Source organism: Cylas formicarius, unplaced genomic scaffold (assembly GCF_029955315.1).
Source record: "Cylas formicarius isolate icCylForm1 unplaced genomic scaffold, icCylForm1.1 PGA_scaffold_10__41_contigs__length_53128322, whole genome shotgun sequence".
NCBI lineage: Eukaryota > Metazoa > Arthropoda > Insecta > Coleoptera > Brentidae > Cylas > Cylas formicarius.
This window is the reverse complement of record NW_026844214.1, coordinates 39,694,450-39,718,808: the sequence shown is the minus strand read 5'-3', so window position 1 is coordinate 39,718,808 and position 24,359 is coordinate 39,694,450. Positions and strand designations below refer to the sequence as shown.

Sequence of the window (24,359 nt, the reverse complement as noted above, 5' to 3'; positions counted from 1 at the left end):
CAGGGTAGACCTTTAGCATTACACTTTTTTTGTAGCTCTAAGTCGCGGATAAAGGACGACTACGCAACAACTATTTACGCGGCTGGTACGACTTTGTAGTTTTTTTACACTAACGAAATGAAAACATGCTGTCAAAATGTTTTCTCTAATAATAAATTAATCCAAAACGAAACTTACGGTTTTGCGGAACGTAACCACGAAATTAGTAATTATCGCAAGAAGCGGGGGTCTAAAAATATTCGGCTATTAAAGTAATGGGCACGCTTCATACGTTTAAAGCAACCCCGGCTACGTTTTTCGGCAATTTATTAAGTGTCGGAACTCCGCCAACACGAACCATAACGTAGTCCCGGCGCGAGACGGTCTGTCGCTACAACCGTTACGCTAGATTAAACCAAGAAAATAATTATTTCATTTTCTGCTAAAGCTACGGCTCTGCATTTGTTTTGAAAATGTTTTTCTCTTACATTTCAAGACAACTTAATTCCTGTCTTATAAAATTGGCTATCCATTTGGGAGATTTATCTAATTGTAGGCGATTTTTGGTAATATTACATGAACAAATTCGAGTTTACGCAGCTGAATGAAGGGATGGGGAAATTATTGCATATGGTGGAAAGCCTGGGTTCCCCGCTCACTTTACTGATAGCGAATATATACATGGAATAATTTAAAACCGAGATAGACGTCCTAGTGAGTAGAAATAAAGGCTTTATTAGTACTTCTGTATATAGTCTTAGAATTTAAATTAATCTACACTTAAAAATTAGTACGGATACAACTGCCCGAAATGTTTTGTAATTTAAAATAAAATAGAGTTCGACAGTCTCTTAGTATTTCTAGAACCATCACAACGTCCATAAGGGAAGAACTGGTCAGATTCAGGACCGCCAACTGGAGCAGGGTTATCCTCTCTTCTGCCATGCACCATACTGGTGGACAAACTAGTGGCTATCCTCTGGAGGAGGTGGTTTTACGAATGGTGCAAGAGGGAAATCATGACCATAAATCCTTGGAAACCGTATGGTTTGCCCGCAGAAACAAACTGGACCACTTTGTACTTTTACTTACTGTTTATAATCGAGATGATTTATCTGGGAGCCTAGATGAAAGACAAAACTGTAACTCTCGACATGCCGTGGGGATTGTGGCAAAACCTGGGGTTTGAGTCGTAAGCAGCAACTGATCCATGCGAAAATTGCTAGATTGCATAGGCAAACCTGGATAGCGATTTCTGATGCCCTCCACACAACGACTCTAATGGCTATGGAAACCTAGTTGAAGCTGTCTCCTCCATATATATCTGACAGACGTTTTCCAGCTGCTTGGCGGATATCGCAGTCATGATTGGCCAAGCGCAGCTACTTTCTGGATACTAAACCACGGTATTTTGAGGATGTCATGAGGTATGATGCAGGTATGATATGAAGGACAGACCAACCCCTATGAAGTGAATAGGCCTAGCAAAAATCATTTGGCTCAGGAGGGCAGCACATCATCGATACAATGACGGCTCTAAAACGCAAAAAGGCGTTGGGTTAACTATGATAATTTTAGCGGTTGAGGGCATTAGAAGTAAAAAAAAGTTTTGCTTGTATATCTTGGCTTCTATTGCATTTAATTTTAGCTTGACAACTAATGGTATTTTGCAAAAGAGGTTCTCAAGACATGTCCAAAATATACAATTTTTTCTTCATGGTGGTTTGAATTATTCCCATGATCTTCATACAAATTATTTATTTATATTACATATTAACTGTTGAAGCAACGTACCATTTTCCTCCCTAGTTCTGGTATCCAAAATGTCATTTTCTTAGGATATAGCAGAAATTACCTCCTTCAATGCATAGAATTAATAAATTACAATTTTTGTGCAACAATATTGTGAAAACGCGTGATTGAGATCATATTTTTGTTTGCACCAAATTTCGTGGTTTTAGCATGAGGTCCTATTTTTTATTATAGGTATCAATAGACTATAATTTGGCGATTATATCAATCCTGATAATACTCTTGAAATAATTCATCAGAAAATTATCTTCGCTGTCACATATTGTACTAAACTATAGTATACAAGCTAAAGATGTGTTCTCAAAAGAAACTCACGAACTGAATATCTGGCCAGCCCCCCTATTTTTTTTTTAACAAAAACAATTGCACATGCAAATTCCATCGAAGTTGTTTTATTCCTAAATACTAAATGATACCAAGGAAATTATTTCCGCAAAATGCAGAGTGAAAACGCTCCAACGTTATCAGGTAGGTATACATCTAAATTTGCTTGTCTCCTTCGTAAACGGGGCACTAAAAGCTAGCCCGAAAAGTCCCTATATGCGGCACCATAACCCGAAAACGATCTTCGAAAATCGTAAAACTTTTTAACTACCCGAGGCAGCCAAGTTAAAGCCGCCGATTGACATTATAGAAGTTTCATACTTTATGGTCTGCTGGCACATTTACTGTACCATGAATTTTATTCGGCTGCTAATAATACGCGCGGCCGGCGATTTTTTTAAGAGTTGCGAGAACGATTTTAGATTTATATTTATGGCACGTTTCTTGGTAGCACCGCGATTTATGCGAATTGGGGCCCGTTTTCTGTTGTCGCGATATATGTGTGCGCGCGGCTGCGTGTTAAAATGTGATATCTTTGTCAACACGTTTTCCAGTCAGTAGCACCGATTTTTCATCGAAATTCGTAGTTTCAGGTGGAACGTTCCCTATGACGCCCTTCTTTATAGGAGGGAGTAGGAAGTCGTGAGGTCTACATCTATATATGGTATTCAGATAGAACACGAGACACTAACATGACAACATAACTTGTACTTGATATAGATTAATAAAAACATAATAATATGATAGCCTCTAGCAATTGTCTTGGCGTCAATGGCGGTAAAAAAACTTATCCAAAATAAATGATGGAAATTATGATTAAATTTCTACTAGTAGTATTGTAAATCCCGGTTTTTGAAAAATGTTCTTATATTATAGATAGCTAAGATGGACACCGTTTAAACCTGTGATAAATTCGATTCTTTTCCATTTTTCAAAGAAACTTCCACAGACTACTGTAATACTTTTTATAAAACTTCTGGATTCCTCCTGCGTCGGTTTTTGCTGAGTCGAAATTGCCGACGTTTCGCCAATCATCCTGCTGGCTTTTTCAGAGCTTGACTGAAACTGATTCTTTTACATTGAATAGTTTTTGGTTCATCTCGAAAAGAAAAGCGGTGTGGGAAATAAATGTCAATAACTTCTCAACAAAATTAAATTTAAATTAAAAATTTATTGCGAGAAAAGAAAGTTAAATAAGGATCTAACGAACTAGTGATAACCCCATTTTAATATCTCTTTCCTAAACTAACCTAATATAAAATAATGTGGTCATCTTTGGGAATATTTATAGGCTAATTACCATAATTACATACAAATTTTCATACTTGTGGCAGAATATATATAAATTTATTGTTAACACGCAACTTGTTTAAAATATTTTACAATAATGAAAAAGAATAACACAGATAAAACACAAGATCTTTGCCTTTTCATCTTCAGTGCTCCATGAGCATAGATTCTAGCACAAACAGTTGCAAGGTGGGAGAGGTTGAAAGGCATATTTTTGCAAATATGTAATTATTATAATTATTAGTTATATTTATTTACTTATTTATATTATAATTTTTTGAATTTTGTTTTCCAAAGCACACTTGAATTTTAAAAATTTCGTGTAAACGGATGAGCAATATTCAATCACATCGAATGAATATTAATTATTATTCACACTGCGAAATTATGTTGAGTTTTTATAGCTTTAACTGATAATATAGGTGAGCAAAGAGATATAGATAAGCGGTTTTGACTGGTCAGATGCATTTCATTTGGACATCTTTTATTGGAGAAAATGAATTTTATTTGTAGTGATGTCGCAAAACACTCTCTAGCGGTGATCAGGTATGGTCAGGTAATAATGCGGTACCGGTTACCTTTGAAATTATCGTTACGATAAATATTTTAGATACCTAGCGCCATCTCCATGCAGACCGAGTTCATCTCATTCAAATCACACGTGGATTGAGCAGATTAACGACAGCACATCAAAAACTAGTTTCGGCGAATTTTAAGTGCCGTGTTATAATATTTCTTGTCCAAAGGTAAGTGAAATTTTCCTTAGTTCATTTTATGTTTGTCCACAATTGAGAGGATATGTTTATGCTGATGTATACAACACAGGTAATTTGTTAATTTCAGTTATTTATTTATTTGGTGAAATAACAGAACCTCAAATGTATAAACGTGTGAGGCAGGAAATAAGGCCCGGAAGTTAAAATGGGTACTAGGTCCGTGGTCTAAAGAGAGCTTTTTTGAAAAAAAATCAAGTTTGTCCAAATGCGTTCAGCCGTTTTGAAATTATTGACATTTCCGAAAATATTCAGAAACCCACACCATTTGTCGTAAAAAGTTAGAATAAATCATTTCAGGAAAATATAATGGAATTTATTCCAGTTCTAAAGCGGCGATTTGACCAATCTTCAATATAAGATTAGTCCGAAAAAACAGGATTTAAAATTCAAGAATGTCACTTTAGATTCGGTTAGTTTTGCTTTTCCACCGTAAGCCTTTGCGACATTTACTTTTCGAGATAGCCTTGATACCCCCTTTGATAAAAACATAAAAAAAGCATATTTCTGACTAGCTTAAGCATTTAGTTAATTAATTAATCAATTATCAATTAATCAATTATTTTTTTAAAAATGAATTTGTACGAAAAACATTATGCTGCGAGCTTGGGTGTGTTTATTATTTTAATAAAAAACAATTTCCAGCGACGTCGTTTAGGGGCTCGATATCTCCAGTAATTCGCCAATAATATTGACCTGTGGGAGTTATCCGTTGACCAATTGTTTTGACTTAAAGAAAACTTAGCGAAATCCGTAATTTCTTGAAGAGCCTAGGAGCGTATATTACGCTTTTACTAGATTCACTAAATTGTAATAATAATAATAATAATAATAATAATAATAATAATAATAATAATAATAATAATAAAAATAATAATAATAATAATAATAATAATAATAATAATAATAATATGTCTTTATTAATGTTGACATTCAATATTCAGACTAAGAGAATAACAAGATAACCAAACTATATCATTATAACCAGAGTAATGTACGATTGTCCCAGATTACTGTAGTATAAGAACTGTACTGTTTAATAGAACGGTAGAAAGTAAATAACCTTTCATTGAAAATTGAGATCGTGGGGGCACATCTGACACTGGAAGGTAATTTATTAAAACATTTTGAGGCCTGGTACGTAAAAGAACATTGAAATAAGGTTGTACGATGCTTAGGTCCCTTATGAGTTCACGACTACGAGTTAGCCTGTTATGGGTATGGACACCTCTAACCAACTTTTCATATAAACAGATAGGTTCGCGATGGAGTAGAATTTTATATAAAAAACGGCAAAAATTAATTTCAAACCTTTCTTGCATAGTAAACTATGCCGAGTTAATGAAACTTTGACTGATATGATCGAATTTCCGCAAACCATATGCAAACCTCAAACAAGCATTCTGCAATTTTTGGAGCGAATCTCTTTCCCTCTGAAATAATGTCGGCCAATAAACTGAAATACAATAATTAATATGTGACAAAACCAGAGTATCACAGAATCTCAATCTTATGCTTGTATCAAAGACGTCCTTATGCAAATATAAGAGCTTAAGTTTGTAAAGACATTTCTGAACTACGTCAGAGACATGATTCTACGCCCTCTGATACAACACACAACTTGGACGCTTCGCCACCCAATACGACACTATGAACGCGATTTGCAAAGTAGTTTTTAAAAAAAATTAAAGTTACATCACCCAGACCAAAATATCTAAGCTTAGCAATTAAAAGTTTATGAACAACGGTGTCGAAAGCCTTGCTATAGTCCAGTAGAATTAAACAAGTGTTTTCGAAGTTGTCGTGAGCTCTAAACAAATCATCCACAATTGTCAGCAGAGCGGAGGTAGTACTGTGGTTAGCACGAAAGCCTGACTGAGTGCAGGGTAGAAGCCCTCTGTTCCTCGAAAAGGACACCAACTGCCTACAGACTATATACTCCAATACTTTCGACATTGTAGGCAGTATAGTAATAGGACGAAAGTGTGATATGTGGCTAGGAGAAGTGCGTTTGGGAACGGGCACCACACGCCCTACTTTCCAGGCTGTCGGAAAGTTACCGGTAAAGATACATTTGTTCATAATATATGTAATATGAGGGCTCAAATATGGAATTAGAGAGAGAAGCATTTTCAAACTCACACCATCAGCGCCAACAGCATTGCTCCTAAAGCCCAATATTATTTTCTCGACTTCCTCTGAGGTAACCGGTTCAAAATCTAAACGCACACCATGATCTCCCAAAAATTTATTAGCATAAGTGTGTTCAATAAGCGAATCATAGCGATTACCATTAGGTTGGGAAGCATTGAAAAAGAGACTACAAAAATCTTGAGCGTTTCCAAAATCACCAGCCCCCGATTGGGGGTTTTTCGCAGAGCTAACATTAAGATATTTTAGAGTTTTCCAAAAATTGTTTTGATCATGCTGAAAAGAATATTTCAAGTAGGCTTTCTTTTCATTTTTAACTGCCATATTTACCCAGTTTCTTAACGTTTTGTACTCATTTCTTACGATTTCGGAGTTGCTCTTTTTATACCTTGACAGGGCCTTGTTTCTCAGTCTCATCATCATCTTTAAATCGTCGGTGAGCCATGGAGCCGGAGCCTTAGTAATTTTGGAAATTTTTAAAGGAGCAAATAAATACAGTCCCAATTAGTAAGATGCAAGTCAGCTAAAAAGGTGTTATAATCGAAAAGTTTTGAAAAACGGAGCCTGTTTAAATCTAGTAATTTTGGTAGTACAAAAAACTAAATGATGATCAAACACCGGAGTCATATCCAAATCTCCTGGATTACAGACCACGTCAGGTGAGGAGGATTAAGTCAATCAAGGTGCGTGTCACTCTGGTAAATAAATTAAAAGCCGGGTTGCCACAGTTCAAGAAATCGACATTAAAGTCACCTCCAAAAATTACGTAGTCAAATTGAGGTTGAAGATTGATTCAACTATTTTCTAACGAATCTAAGCTTTCATAAAGATTTGCATCCGGCGGTCCATAAAGGGATCCAAAGCAGATTTTTCTGCCAGAACTATTTTTACTAATCCACATCTGCTCAAGGTTGCTATTATCATTGTCGTCAGTATCAACGACCTTGTATCTAATACCACGTTTGATATAGAACGCGACGCCCCCGCCTTTACGCAGGCGGTCTTTTCTGACCAAATCAAATCCATCAATTGATACGCCATTGCTTAAGAAATTCGAGGTTAGCCAGGTTTCAGAGAGACCCACAATGTCAAAGTTACCCCCAGTTAAAGTATCAGAAAGTAAATGAAATCCAGTAAAAATCGATCTAACATTTAAGTGACAAAATTCATTTTAACGATTTTGGTTATGCATATTGCGCTGGCGCACACGATACGCGGACTGCTTCTGGAAAGTGCTAAGACAAAAATAAATAGTAAATGAAACAAAATAAATCTGCAGATATCAATCAATCAACGGTACCAACCCAATTAACAAATTAAACAAATAATTGAACTATATATTCCCTCTTAAGACAACAAAAATAAAAAAATTAGTGTAGTACATGTGTACTTGGCAAAGGCGAAAATAACGGAAGAATAAACAACAAAAAGCAGTAAAATTCGACACCTGCAAGAACGCAAAAAAAAAATGTTTTTCCCAAACGGTTTTCGCGTTTAGCACACCATTTTTTCAAATGGATATATGAAAATTATTCTGCAAAAATAGCATATTTACATTTTTTTCAAACATACTTGAGTTTGTTATAACGGTGGTAAATTCTAAGTATTCTTTAAGGAACTCGAAACTGAATTCCCCCAGCGTTTGGGTAGATGTGGCGGTGAAAAAAGATCCCGCAATACACCACGACATAAATTAACGTTTTGCCTAGATCAAAGCGGGCTTGTCTGGCGCGTTGTTTGTTTTGTTTTAGCCGCTGACTCTGTCGGTACAACTGCTCCCAACATTCGACATTGTCAACACGTGTTAGATCATGCATCAAAGATGGCATCGGTGTCTTTTTAGTCCGGGCGACGTTGCCAACGAAGACGCAAAAGTAGTAGCCGCTCTGTTAGAGGTGCCAGAAATTACTTAAACACGTTTTTTATTTATTTAATCGGTTTATTTTGTATGAGCATTTTGGTGTTTGTCAGATATTGTTTTTATATCTGGAAATAAGTTCAGTTTAATCTAATATGATAACAGTATGAGAAAAGCTAGTAAGCTGGAAGATTTAATAACCAAGCAGGTGGTTGTATAATATTAGGCGCATGAATTGAAATCATTAGTAAAATATGTCCAAATGGATGCTAAAAATTCATGCGCGCCAGACGGCTATATTTTTGTAGTAGAAATTTTCTTTCTAAACAGCGATAACCACACACATAACGCAGTTTTTTCCAAGAAATTTACTGGCATTTGGGCATATTGTGATCAAATATTACAATATAAAGGTAACTTATCTTTTGCATTGACAAGAGTTGCAATTAGCAGGAGGACTAACAAAGGAGTGCTTCGAAATGTTCAGCTATAGCTATAGATGTTGAGGAGGCCCATTGATTTTTACTTGGAGCATAATTTCAGAACCAAAGTATACAAGACACACAAGACCTGCACCAACGAGTTGTTAATTACAATGAAGGAGTGTGGGTTTTAAAAAGCTTAGAATCCACTTTTCAATATTTGAAAATTTAAATCTTTTATGCAAATATGATGCGTTCTTTTCAGTTTTAAACCATAGAAATCCAGAATAATCTATAACACCTACTATAGGGTATCTATTATCTGCCATTTAAAAACCCACCTACACCTCTGCACAGAAGAAATAGAGGTACTACTACGCATAAGATTAAGATTTCAAATAATCACGCATGCATGTCGATATATATATTTTTTGGTTGCTTCAATAGTTCATTTAATAGCAGCATGAAAATAGAAATAGGAAGTATATCTTTCTTAGTCATGGACAAAAATAAAAAAATATTTACAGTCTGTCACGTGTTCGAATAAAGCTATTTAGATATTTGTTATTAATATTTTATTTGACGCGAAAATTCGATATGAACTGATTCCTATTTAATGAAGCGCGAACAATTTAAACGAGGGATCACTCGAAAGACAAACATAAAGTTGGCAATACCGCCGCCAGGCTATATTAAGTAGATAGATTTGTAAGGAAAATTTATGAACCACTAAAACCTTTAATTTCTTATAATTAGTTTACATGGCGGCCATGTCGCTTCTTTAAAGAACTTCAATAAATTACCATGGTTGAATTAGTGAGCTTATTACTTACAGTGCTCGAAGGTTTTTAATTAAAACGTTGAAAATTGGGTAACCTATTTTTAAAACGATAATGGATTGCGCTACGAGGTTTTGACGACACATGTGTACGTATATATGCATTATATATGCATTATTATAAGTAGCTCCAGTATATGATCAGCATTATCAGCATCATTGAAATCATCTTTGTGCTTTATGAACATACAAATTTAATGCGAAAAGAATCAAGTTATGCAATATTAACTGCATCGGAATTACAGGGAGCTGAATAATAGAGAGTTTGGTTGCATTGGGGGGACACTCAAAACCACAGAACCAAAAGCGGCCGCCCTAGTTAAGGTATGTTAGGAAGTGTGTCGGTCTCTCCGGAGCTGCTCTCGAGAGTAACAAGTCAGAACTTCCTCCCAAGTAAACAAAGATATTTTCTCGGTTTGGAGAGTAACACAATTCGAGCGATATTCGTATTGTGAGAGGGCTAAAATGGCCGAGAAGAAAGAATAGTCAAAATGTTTCATTTCCTAAAAGTTGTTTTAGTTTATTTTTGTCAATATACTTTTTATCTAGTTCAGTTTGTTTAAACAAGGTTTTGTCCTTTGAAGTTTCTTTGAACTGGGCAATGATCTGTGATTTGGTTCAAAAATATAAATCACTCTACCTGATCTGGAGTATTTTTTGATTTAAAAAAAAACATGGTCAAGGCATGTATGTGATAGTGGTTTTATTACATCATTTATTGTACTTATGAAGCCTTCTTTTCCTAAAATATTTGTATATTCTTCGATGTAATATTCATCGCCAAGCAAGTCTATATTGATGTCGCCTATCAAAATACAATGATCATGCTTTTTCAGAACATTTTTATGCTAATTAAAAAATTCTTCTAGATGTTGATTAAATGTATCTACATTTGTTGATGGTGATCTATAGAGTCCTATTATATTAAAAACTTCACTGTTAGGTTTAACTTTTAAATGTATTATTTTTATATCGCCTAGAAAGTCAATGTTGAAATCACAGTTAGTAGAGTCCTTGATATAAATGACAGTTCCATCGTGACTGGTCTTCATTATAAATTAATTTATAGCCAGGCATTATTAAAAGTGAGGTATCGGCTAGAAGAAAGGTTTCTGTTAACACAATCATTTCAAAACTAGTAGTTAAGGTATTAACTGCAACTCAAGAAAATGTTTTTCGAGACTTCGTATGTTTGTGTGGTATATCGAAAAAAAGTGCATAAAGTTTTTTATGGTTTTAATTTTATCACTCCGGTAATCGCATATGTAATTATTAATTTTCGAATATAACTAAAACCAGTCGTAAATTAATAGCTGTATAGTAAGAAAAAAAAAGAATACTATTCTAGACAGATTTCTTGTCCTTGTCGAGTTCTTCTTCAGATTGCTGTCTTCTTTTACCTCGGGTGAGTCCTCTGGTTTTCTTTTCTGGCTAGTATTATTTTGAGATTGTTGATCTTGTTTTGCTGCTGCTTTTTCGTCTTCTATCTCTTTCCCTCTTAAATCTTGAATAGTAAACTTCTTTCTATCGATGACTTTTTTATTTCTGCTACCTGGTTTCTATTTCTCGCAGTTTGAAGATGTTTTCTTAGCAGTTTTCGATCTTGGTATTATGTGTGTAATCTACTGAGACTAAATTTTTTTGTTGCTTGAGCTTAATGGCGTTCCTAAGTATATTTTCCTTTAAAAAGATGCTCGCAATCTCAATAAGAATTGGTCGAGCCTTATCCTTTTCCAGTTTTCCCAGACGATTAAAGTTTCTAAAATTTTGAGATGTACAAGATACCTGTGCGTCGTTATTTATAATTTTGACAAATTTGTCAAGATCTCTTGATACATATTTCCCTTCGTCGCAGTTATATATCCGTAAGTTATATTCCTTAGTGGTTTTTTCCAGTTTGTCCATTCTTTCCCTCAAAAGCCTATTTTCTTGTTTCAAGGTGTCATTTTCTTACCTGATCAGTTCCTTCCAGATCCAGATCCTTCACTGAATTTATCTCGGCTTTAACGTCTTCTCTGGATTGTATAATCTGCTCTGTTATCTCCCCATTTGATGTAATTAATCCTTGTATCAAATCAAAAAGCAGTTTTGTTGTAATTTCGTTCTCTTTCATAATAATTTTAATCTTTAAATTTATTTGTTGTGTATTTGTAGTGTATGGCCGCCTTTAATCGTTTTAAAATATCGAATTTAGCGATAAGGATTTTGAGACTCGATCTTGTTATTATAATTATTAGGTTCTAATACTATATTCTATTTGTACATACCGTATATCTTAATACATCATCTGCGTACGTTTTTACGTTAAAAAATCACTTTTTGCTTTAGTAACACAGGAGTTTATTTAGGAGCCATGCAGTCTGGTATCTATCTGCTAAGGCAAACCATACACAAAGTAGGAACCCCTTTTAATTATGAATTCTAACAGTGCTAATCTAAAAAACAAAAACATTATTTGAAACCCTTTCGAACTCTTTAAATCATTCTTTTTTTGTTTCAACTCTTCAACATTCTTTTCCATTCTTTTGGATAAAATGTTGAAAGGACTGATTAAAGAAGTTCGTTCTTCTTTCCTCTGGCGAGTAATGTGCACAATACAAGTGCTGAAACTCAAATCTTTTGACGCACCACCAAACTTTATCATTCACGCATACACAAATCATCAAATCTTTAACTATTTGTTTACGAATTTGGGTTATGTTTGTTCAGGAATTATTGGAAAAGCAGTCCCGAACGTCGGCTATGTCACAAGCTCCCGAGTACGTTCGTGTTTATTTACTAATACCGGTAGCTTTTTTCAGGGTGCTTTACCTTTACGAGTGTGGAGTGCACACGTTAATAACGCTGTCCGATTAGTAAACATCCCACAATGTTGCCTACGCCATCAGTCAGAATTGGAAAAACTTTCTATTCTTGCCACATGCAAAGAAACGTTTGCATGTAAAAAATTTATTCGCAATATATTGAGCACAATTTTGTGATTCTTTGTAGTTTTTAGACAATTTTGGTTACACCGTTTACAAGTTCAAAACATAATAATAATAATAATAATAATAATAATAATAATAATAATAAATAATAGTAATAATATTTATTGTTTAACAGATCAATTTAGAAGACAAGAAGACATCTTAAGAACTATAACTATAACTATAACTACAATAAGTAGTCAACTACATTCACTCCAAAAAAATAATGGTGAAAGATACAATCCATTATAGTATTTCAAATTTACGTTTAATTAATATGGTAAACTGAGAGCGACTAAGACAAAAATGTCAATATCATTACAGAAGTCATTAAATAATTTCATCAACTCATAGAGAGAACCTTTAATCAAAAAAGTTTAAGGGAAGTTCAACTGGCTGAGCAGCTCAGGGCAATCCACTAATGAAATGCAAAGTTTATATAAAAACTGAAATGAAAGGTATGGTCTGTTCATAGATATGAGAAAGTGACCAATTGCTTTTGAATGGGATTATCCAAGGGTGGTCATTAACATACAATGCAACAAGATTATTACCTAAAGTTTCGGAATTTAAATTCAGGTAAAATTGTGGTCCGTAATAGAAAATAAAAATAAATAATTGGTATACTACTTAGTTTAAGTTTATTAGTAATCATTCTTATTTCGTGTGTAATACAGCGTGTGTTGAATCGTGTGCGAATTATGCAAAATGCAAAAAATAGTTTAGTGTATCTCAGGAGATGTTCCCGCCCAAATGTAGAAAACACTATTCTATTGAGACTAAGGAAGTCATAAACAATGTTTATTTGACTCTCATTGAACGTGGTGCCAGTAAGCAAGCATCTTTAGAAGAAACGGCCACATTGACGAAAATTCCAACATCAACTGTATGGAAAATTGCGAGGAAAAAAAGAAGCGATGCTGACATTTTTTCGAGTGTAGATTAGAGTGATTAAGATATAATACGGATATAACTAGTATTTACACAGAACAACAAAGCAAAGGCCAATTATTTACTTGGATGAAACCTGGTTCGGCACTTCTGATACCCCGGAAAAGGGTTGGGTTGACTCAACTGATAAGTGTAAGACAAACGCGCCATAAAAAAGAGGTAAAAGAATAACTATTTTGCATGCTGGCTCTAAAGATGGTTGGATTCCAAATGGACTTTCTCGTCTGCGAAAAATATTAAAGATTCTTCTCTGGATTACCATGAAGACACCACCGCTGATTTCTTTGAAAGTTGGTTTAAAAACAACTAGTTTCAAACAAAACAGTTGACTAAAACCCCTACCTCATGTTACACAAACGCAACAATCCAAAAGTACATGTATAATAACGACATTTATTTTCACGAAGATTATACCAAAAAGCAATTAATTGAGGTCCTACAAAGCTTGAACCTACAAAAGGAATACGTCTGTGATAATTATGCCAAAAATCTAGGGCATAGGGTTTTAAGGCTCCACCCTACCACTGTATATTTAATCCCATTGAACATGTTTGGCACCAACTGAAATCTGCCATTCGTCGTAACAATGTTTTTTCCCGTGTTAACTCCAATGTCCTCAAACTTTTAAAAACCTAAGTTTTTAACATCCATCCACAAAGTTGGCCAAATTCTATTAAACATATGGAAAAAGCAGAACAATCGTATATCCATATTGCAAATAATATAGAACAAATAATAATTAGAACAGGCGATGATAGCGATAGTGATACTGATATATTATGTGAATAATTTTAAGTAATTTAAGTAGGTAATAAAAATAATTTGTAATTTTATTTTAGATTTAAACATAAATACATACATAAATAAATAAATATTGTTTAGTATCTTTCCTAACAAAACCTCAAATAATTAAATTCTAAGCAAAGTACGGATCTGTTCGGCCATATTTCATTCTTACAGCTTGCCCGGGTTTTTCCTTAATTCGTATCAGTTAGTCACTTTCTTATATCTACGAACAGATTTTTGCCTCCTACCATTCAACAGTGGGGGAACTTTAAACATTAGTAATAAATCACTCTGTGGCAGTCCGCTAGGTAGAAACCATTTACATGGAAGTGAAGAAATTTCAGAAACGTTTTCAATTTGAGTGACGTACTTACCAAATATTGGTTGCCACACTGCTGGGTGGTACTTTAGCATCGTGCGCACATAACTATAATAAAACAGTTTTAAAGTTCCCTTGCAAAATCTCTAGAATTTCTCACTATGAATGCCTGCACCTCTACAGGCTTCATCGACATGATTTCTGAAGGAGAGTTTTGTGTCAAACGTTACATTCAGGTCTTTCAAATTGTTACGTTTTCTTAATAATGCCTTATCCACATGGTAATTAAAAGTTATAGTATCAATTTTGTTTGAAATTGTTATTCCGAAACATTTATCTGTGTTCAGGGGTAGGTTATAAGAAAGACACTAAGAACCAATAATCTCCAAATCATTCTGCAGAGACACACAGTCGACCACACCATCAATTATTCTAAACAATTTCACATCATCAGCAAAGAGCAAAATTTGACTATCAATGTTAGCTACTATATCATTAAGGAAAATCAAGAATATCAATGGCGCTAAATTGCTACCCTTGGGAACGCCTATACTAGTCATGAACCTAAGCAATGAGTGACCGCGGAGCTCCACATACTCAATTCTGTTATGCAGTTAATATTTTATGAATGCCACAAGAACATCACAAAATCCAAGCATCCTCAGTTTAGAGAGCAGTACAGTGTGGCCCATCCGGTCAAAGTTTTTTTAAAAGTCCGTGTATAGTACGACGACACATTAAAAGAGTGTTATTACCTTGAATGCACCCACAACTGCCATACACGTGTATTCTTTCTGCCATGCAAGGTGCGATATCTCTTTCCTCAGAGCATTCAACTACAAAATCGAAATATAGTAATCTTCAGGTATATATCCCTCCCTATATCATAGGTATAGTTGCGAACGCGAGCTTACTGTGGATGCTACTGAAAGCTGTGGACTCGGACTCACCCCCCGGATTCTTTTAGCTTGTCAGACTAGAAAAGGTTTTAAAATTGCATGCCCTATAAAATGGGGAGTGCTAAATTTGAAAAATATTTTTGCAGCACCTAACTGATGGTTTGAAATCCAATGAAAATTACTTCGGGACAAGATGTAGTCAATGGCTTGACCCATTCCCTCCAACAAAATTCTGTTTCCTAGAATATTTTAATAAAATCATCATTCTTATTTTAAATCATCAAAATATGCAATATTAATATCAATTAAAGTCTGTCTATTTTTAAAATTTTTTAATATTCTCATAGAAAATTTGCTCACAATGTGTTGTTTTAAATGTTTCTTACAAAGCAATGTCTTTTCAAATATTTTTTCTGTTGATGGATAAAATAAGTTAAATAAAAAAAAATCAACTATAGCAATAAATTTAATAATAATAATAATAATAAATGAAATTAAAATTTTAAATTTTAAGAATTGATATAATGGTAATGTAATACCTCAAGTTATTTATTTATGATTAAAATTTGGTACCAGTTAAAAGTACCAAATAGACCTACCTATTTTTTTAAAACGAAAATACTTCCTGCTAACCAACATTTCGTGTAGGTACTTTATATATTTTTAAGGTACAGAGGGGTATACTCTTACGCAATAAAATTCTTCTAATGCAATGCCAAATGTTGATTCTTTCATCATGCTGGATTAAATCGACATTAAAAACGGCGGCCATATACAGTACCTACCTACTTACTTAAAAATAATGACTGAAGGAGTTTAAAGCGAAGTTAGGTATTTGTTGTTTCGGCTCTTGAGACATAAAAGCGGAACAAAAAAGACACCTCCGGCGTCCAAGTCCATTTAGTGAACAAATTTAATCACCAAATATTTGTCTTTTTTGCTTGCCGGATTATTGGTTTAGGTTCAACTGTGCACCCGGCTAATAGATGTACAAATTTAATACCATTGCCAAAATATTGACATTCGAATGTTGAAATGGGTACTTTACGAATTTTCTGGTAGCCGTTATACCAATGGCTTCTCGGAAGACATGGGTATGAAGAACTGTAAATTGTAGCGCATAAAACATATTAGGTATATGAGCCTAACCGATCCGACATATGGATAATGTCATGCTTTAATGGGTGAGTGGATGCTTGTACAACTAAATATTTTAGTGATATGAAAATCCATCAAAAATAAATTATTTCTTTGATTTTTTAAAGGAATTTTTGATTTGTGTTTTGTTTGGTTATTATTTAATTATTTTAATGCTTCTTTTGGATTAAAAAATAAATCATCAAAAGTTTGAAAATTATAATTATTTCGGCTTCCAAATTAGTTTAAATTTATTTATTTCACACACTCGCATGTCACTTTTTATGTATAGGTACATACGTATATCCACCCCAGTATACTATCCTACTAAGTGCTACGAGATCTGGTATAACAATCAGAGAGTGTTGCTTGCCTAGTCTATAGCTGAATGTATTTTATATTGGTGAATATTAAAAAGTAAAAATTCATTCAAAGGCATTATTGTGTTTGCTCGCATATGGTAGGATACCTAATATAAGAACAATAAAATATTATCTTGTACATTTTCCCCGAAATGCGACATGGTAATTAAATTCCGAACTTAATCTATATTTTGCGTTGTTTATGAATATTTCTTAAACGCTTGATATCGTTTCCAATGAACCCAAGTCAAAGGCTATCGAAGTGTCAGTCGATAATGGAACGCATATAGCCATTCAAAGCTTAAATAGTTTCACGGTTTTGGATTCATCTTTAAGGCTCACTGGTTTTAAATGGTCTATGCGGTTTTATATTGTTTTATTGTTTTAATATTTCGGATTTAAATTATAAATACGATTTTCGGCCCGACATATTATTGGATATTAAAAAATATTATGTAAATAAATGATGGGTCATCACTTGCTATAGAGATTAGAGTCTTATAACTACAGGTATTTATATATACCTTAAAAGACTGTTAAAAGAATTTCATATAATATCTTAAAATATGAAACACCTTGAACCGCAATACGTCATATTAGGTACACAGGGAGGAAATTGTTTGTTCCTCCGTGTTTGCAAATTAAACAATGTTATGGTCTGTTCATAGATATAAGAAACTGACCAATTGCTTTTGAACGGATTATCCAAGGGTGGTAATTAACATACAATGCAACAAGATTATTATTAATAATTAAGGTAATAATCTTATTGCATTGTATGTTAATGACCACCCTTGGATAATCCGTTCAAAAGCAATTGGTTACTTTCTTATATCTATGAACAGACCATACCTACGTAACTTTTTTATTAAAAAAAATTAATTGAGTTATCGACATAAAATTAAAATTTTCTTACGAATCATGATTTGAAAAGAGCTCACATTATATTTCGCTTTAACGACAAAGATCTAGGTTTTTGTGGTTCTTCATTGGACGTTGCCCATCAAGTTCATATAAATTAATTTTTGATGTGCTATACCATATATAGTTTGCTGTTTCTATTAAAAAAGTAATAGCAGTCGACAGATAGGTATTAGTTAATATCATCAGTATTAGATGGTACTCAAATTAAGGTATAAGGAAAACACCAAAATTAATTTAGTATTATTCTAATAATTATTATAATTATAATAAAATATTTGATTTGTTATACTATAATATCGATATATAAAAATCGATAATATAATAACGATCAACAGATACCTAGGTATTAGCTAAGAATATTATCAGTATCAAAAATTAATTTAAAAATATTCTCATAACATTAAAAACTAAAAACTAAATCTATTAAACTCATCCTAAAGTATAGGTGTTCCTCACCGTTTTATCTCAAAAACAACCGATACACAGTTTTTTAACGTCATTGACGGTATTAATGAGTTTTAAAGGTGTTGAAGTTTCAAAAGTTCTCCCTACTGCGGCTTTTGGTAAGTCTCCATTGATTATATCTCTCCTATTTGTAAGAACTTTGAACAAAATCCGAGGGAGTTAAGTCGGGAGATCTCGCCAGCCATTTTATGATTTGCAATCCTTTTATTTAATATATTATTTAATAAATTTTAAAAAAATCTTGCTTTATGCGGTGGCGAGCACAATGAGTTTTGGAAATAAGTTTGGCAAAGGCGAAAGCAAATCTTTGCTTTAAGAAACTACAATTTGTTTTTAAACTTTTTAAAATCTGTAATATCCAGAGTGTGTCATAGTAAAATTTTAATTTTATATGTAGGTACTTTTGATATTTTGCTAAGGAAATATTTTTTCAAATTTAACTTAGTTTGAAAAATGAAGAAGTTGCGTCTTGTGTTTAATTGCAAAATTTTTACGAACGTCCTGTAACGGTCAGGCGGTTTCGGATTGCCAATTTTATTTAGTAAGTTTTTCGATGAGGAAGTCGAAAATTGTCGATATCTTTAAATTAGATTTTTTCCAATAAGAAAAAAATTGTTTGGCTCACCCTTGACGAAACCAAGTTGACACACTTCGCACTCGCTTTCAAGTATCATTAGAAGTACTACTAGTTTTTATATTGTCTCACATTCCTCTGGTTTAATAATTGATTCAAAAAATATACCTAAAATTCGCTACACAAGTTCATAAAATTAAATTTACTATGTTTTAAAATAAAATTATCTAAACATTTTGCAATTTTTTCATATAACTTAAAATGTAACTAGCTGGCTGAAAATCTTATTCCATTCCTTAGAATACTTAAAATTTTTCAAAGAAACTTAGGCAGACTACTGTAATACTATTTACAAATTTTCTGGACTCTTCCTGCGTCGGTTGTTGATGAATCGAACTTGCTGACGTTTCGACAATCATCCTGTTGGCTTCTTCAATCAGTTTTAGTTGAGCTCTAAAGAAGTCAATAGTAATCCAGAAGATTTGTAAATTGAACACTTAGGTATACTTATTATGTATTGGATAGCTATAGGTACTTATTTTAGGGCGCATAAACTTTATTTTAAAAGTGAAACTATTAAGTCGAATTCTAGTTACTCAATAAAAAAATTTAACGTTAAATTTGAATGGTTGAATTAGGTGTCTAGGCATGTGATTTGTTGGGCCATTTTAAAATGCGTTATTTTTCTGTAATGTAACTAACTAAAAATTTCCGATACTCGCGCTCACTTCCAGAAAAGCACCTTTGGCATAATGATATAAGTAGGTACCTATTACCTACTTAAATAATAAACTCACCCGAATCCATTATTCAAATTAACACGTCACTAAACAGTCCGCGGATAATCCAAATTGAAGTTAACAGTCCATATCCGAAATTCGACGTCCTCGTTGCAAAAATAAATTACCGGGGGGGACAATTTTACAGTTTTTCGAGTGAATCGTTGCGTCGGACCGAATCAACACCGTAGATAAAATCTTAAACCGTTTAAAACCGCATCCACCCGGAAAAAGATCTGAACGATAATTTTAAGCTATTTCAAGCTTATACGTTCTGCTCAAGCGTAAATATCAGTGACCATTTGAGTGGAAACTTCACGCTCTTCATACGATATTAATGTATTCTGGCGTCGGAGACACGCCCCGCCAATATAAAATGGATGGGCCGAACCAATGGGCCGAGCGTATGGGAGGAATCGGCTACGGATTGGTTAGCAAGCACCTTGGCCCCCTTAACAGTTAGGCACAGATCGCAGCCAGGTTTTTATGGATATATATTGTGCTTTTTGCCACGAGATTCGGTGCCGCTATATCCAAATGAAAGTAATATATAGAATTTTTCATTTTAAAATGTATTCTTGATTTGGGAGGTGTACGCTATACATATATAGAATATCCAAGGACTATACCAGGTGACACAAGAAAGTGGGAAAACTCTAATAACTTTTAAAAGGTTGATTCAGCGATTTGAAATTTGGGTAACTTAATATAGCCAAAACAGTAACTTTTTCCCAACCTTTTTTGTTTTTTAAAAATTTTATTTATTTTTGCGAATCGTATCACAATAACTACCACATATTTTTAACTAATAGAGACGCTTCAGAGTTCAAACCGCTTCATTGAAAACTTCACAGTACTACCGGCATTTTTAACTAATATTTTTTTTAGGATAACCTAACTTTTTCAAATAGCAAATGGGCTTACAGGAAGGGAAAAACTAGATCAGTAAATACTTACATTTTAATAAGAATAAAATATTGGCTACGAGGCTTTGCTTTTTTTTACTTTATTAATTTTGAACTTTCGAAAGGGTTTTGTTATAGTAAAAAAATTGTTATGCTTTTGGGGAACGCGGAATGCAGTGAAACCTCTCAAATAACGCGTATAACCTTATTGTATTGAGATACTTTTTACAGAAAACTCTGCTTTAAATATCTAGAAAAAAGTGGGTATCGAAATATATATATATAATAATATAAAAATAATTTTTATTTAAATAACGCAATCGTGAGACCAATAACGCAACAAAATTAATAATCAAGAAGAAATGTACAAACTGTCAGAATTTTAAATCGTGTCGAAGGACAGAAGCAAAGCCTTCTATGTAATATTTTATTTTTATAAAAGTGTAATTTACTGATTTTACATTTCCTCTCCGTGAGCTTATTTTTTAACGGGTTTTCAAAATGTTAAGTTGAAATTGGCATAGATCTGATCCGAATATATTATTTCGATTCATTAAAATAATCATCGTATGGCTGGTGGCAATTATAGTCGGAAAAAAAAGGTAAACCATTTTCATGCATTTGATTTCGCAATTGTAATAAGATTAGATGCCACAAGCTCCCTTAGATACGTATTATAATGGGATTTTGATCCAAATCTAGTATTGTTTTTCAAGTTGTAATTCCCAGATAGTGTGCAAGACGTCGAAGCCAAGTACATCGATTTTTATTAATAGCATAATGAGTAGCATACCGACTAAATTATTACTATTTGCAGATGATGCGAATTGTTCGTAATCAATAACACGGTCGATTTTTTCATACAGATCTTTCGATTGTTAACTCCTGGAATAAACTCGATAGGTTGCCATTGAATACTGATAAACGTTTTTCTGAAAGATAATAATAATAATAATAATAATAATAATATATCTTTATTTAAAGTATATGCACATAGATTAGATAGCGTCTAAATAAGAATATTTACAATTTCCGGATCTTGGTGTAAAACTCTTCCATAGTGTGTGGTTCTGTTCTGACTAGAATATTAAAAATTTCTTTCTTTAAGATTTTAACAGTTCTAATTTTCTGTCTCCATTCCGGAAGGTTGTTGAATATTTTTATGCACTGGTAATAAGGACCCTTTTCAGTCCTTGTGAGTCGATGGTGAGAAAAAGTAAAATTCTGTGTGCGTGTTGCATAAACAGTTTGTGATTCATTACGAGTGAAACAGGATCTATTTTTTAAAAAGTACATGACGCACTCCTGTATGAACACTGCAGTTACTATAAGTATTCTGATTGCACGCTTTTGTACTATAAATACTTTTTCAATGTCTCTGCAACTCCCATACAGTGTTATTCCATATCTAATATGACTTTCAAAATTAGCATGATATAACATCTTTTTAGTATCTATACCTATGCACTTTTTTAGGACCCGAAACGTATAACATACCTTGTTTAATTTACCCACAACATAACTAACGTGGAATTCCCAAGTTAACATATTGTCCAAGAACATCCCCAAGAATTTGATCTTATTTCTTAGGTAGGTCTATTTCACATCCATTGATGTTTATCGTTTTTGGTTCAGCTACTTTGCTCTTGTTCGTCTTGAATAGTACTACATTTGTTTTGTTATTATTAACAACCAATTGATTTTTATAAAACCAATGTTCAAATGTCGTCATAAAGCTCGTGGCTGCGTTCTTTAAGATATTTATATCATTATTCACTAATAGCAAACTTGTATCGTCAGCATAGTTCGTTATTTTACAATTTTCTAATCCTATTAGTAATTCTCTTATGTTATTTATGTAAAGTACAAATAAAATAGGACCAATGACACTTCCCTGTGGAATTCCCAATGAGACAAGAGCAGGTCTAGATACAATTCTATTCAAGCCAGTACATATGGCTACTTGTTGCATTCTACCTGTTAGATATGATTTGATCCACTTTAGCGTCACCCCTCGGATTCCATATTGATACAGTTTCTTGAATAAAATATCGTAGTCTAGGGTATCATATGGTTTAGCTTTAGGTAATGTAATATTGCGTTGAAAATGTTCGGATTTATATTTCGGAATGAGTGAGTTTAAAAGCGAACACGCACTAAGGGCGGAATGTTAGGTGTAAGCTGGAGTATGTGGCCATGGTATCGCAATTTTTTTGTCAATAAAATATTAGGAGAATTTCAAAGGAAATTTTTAAAAGTTTTAGTTTTTTAGTGGTGGTTTAAATGGTATTTTTCCAGAGAGGCTTTGATCATAATGTTCGCTTAAGCCAATTTAAAATACCGGCTTCAGTTAGTTGTAGGGACTAAGTATACATGAGTTCAATTTTTGTTTAAATTATGTAGATCTCTTAAAGACTGCTCTTTGAATTATTATAGCAAATCCTTTGCGGGCAGTCGGAATATGTCCAGTATTCCACCTCTCAAGTCCCTCCACAAACTTATTGGTCCATTCTTTTAAGCAATGAAGATTTTTAATTGTACTTGTGGTGATATAGGTGTCAATGACCTATCACCGGCTCAGTTTTCTGTAGCATTAAAAGACAGATGTAACAATCTAACCTAACGGTTTTGATCCAAAACTGTCATGGGAGCCACAAATTAGAAACATGATACAGAAATCTTCAGGTGGGTCGAATATGATGCGATTTATTTATTTAATTCATGAAAGTCCATTGCTCAATTAAACAAAATTCAATTTAAGGCATTAAGAATAGCTCTGGGATATATGAATTCCACTCCTTCTAACATACTTCTAGGGGAAGCAAGTGAGATGGATTTAGAACACAGAGAGCGGCTAAATCATTATTGAAAGCCTCCAGTTTAGTGGGCAATGAAACCTTAACAGCGGTTAGATGGTTAAATATCACCTATTACTTTTTTCGGAGAAAAAGTATTTTTGTAAGAGAGTAAGAATACTTTTGAAAGAGTTGATTCACTGTTAGATACCTAGTCTATCCCTGATTCTCTTGTCCACTGCCGAACCTCTTAAGCTCTGTTCAAATGCAGGACTTAAAACTAAAGAAAGATAATAATAACTCCATATGATCTATCCATTTGCTCTCCCGAAATTTACGCTATTGGTCAAGCTCTTCATTGGATTGAATTCAATGACATCAACAAAGCATTCATCCTTTCAGACTCCAAAAGTGCCCTCGAAGATATCAATAAAACTGGGATGGATGTAAAGTCTAACTACCTAACCCTGAAGGTTAAAAATAAACTGATTACCTTAATAAAAATTCAAAATAAGGACATCCAACTATGCTGGATACCAAGCCATACCAGTATAAAAGAAAACGATATTTCTGATCAGATCGCCAATGCTGCTCGCTTAGAACCACGGGAGAATATAAAATTGAGTTTTAGGGAATGTTTCCCTAAATTAAAGCATAATATCTGGAATGCTTGGAGCGACAGATGGAAATATATAGGATTAGGGAAAGGAGTTAATTTCACCTCACATTTCTCTACTTCGCCAACTAAACCCTGGTTTCATAAGCTGGATCTGAATAGAAGAGAAATCACGACTATGTGTAGACTGACAAACAACCATTGCAGTTTTCCGGCTCACCTAAATAGAATTAAAGTCAAACCCTCCGGAGAATGTGAATGTGGAGAACTCGGAGATTTAAGTCATGTGCTGTTTGACTGTGCTCTTCATTGGGAAAAATCACAACAGTTGTATGAGTCACTCATTAGTGCTAATTTTCCTTCGCCTCTGCATATTAATTGCATTTTATTTTCCCTGTATAGCCGTCAGATCCTCTTTACGGAGACATCCT

At 33.6% G+C, this 24,359-nt stretch overlaps 1 protein-coding gene across 1 annotated transcript in view; it reads right to left on the bottom strand.

Annotated features, from left to right (window-relative positions):
• The window catches only part of LOC132701282 (paired box protein Pax-1), a 31,621-nt gene extending 11,720 nt beyond the window's left edge, over positions 1-19,901 (bottom strand). Inside the window, exon 1 of the mRNA XM_060669082.1 lies at positions 19,631-19,901. Within this exon, the coding sequence (XP_060525065.1) occupies positions 19,631-19,640 (10 nt within the window). The 5' untranslated portion in view covers positions 19,641-19,901. The remainder of the gene's footprint in view (positions 1-19,630) is intronic.
• Positions 19,902-24,359: the final 4,458 nt, after the last annotated feature.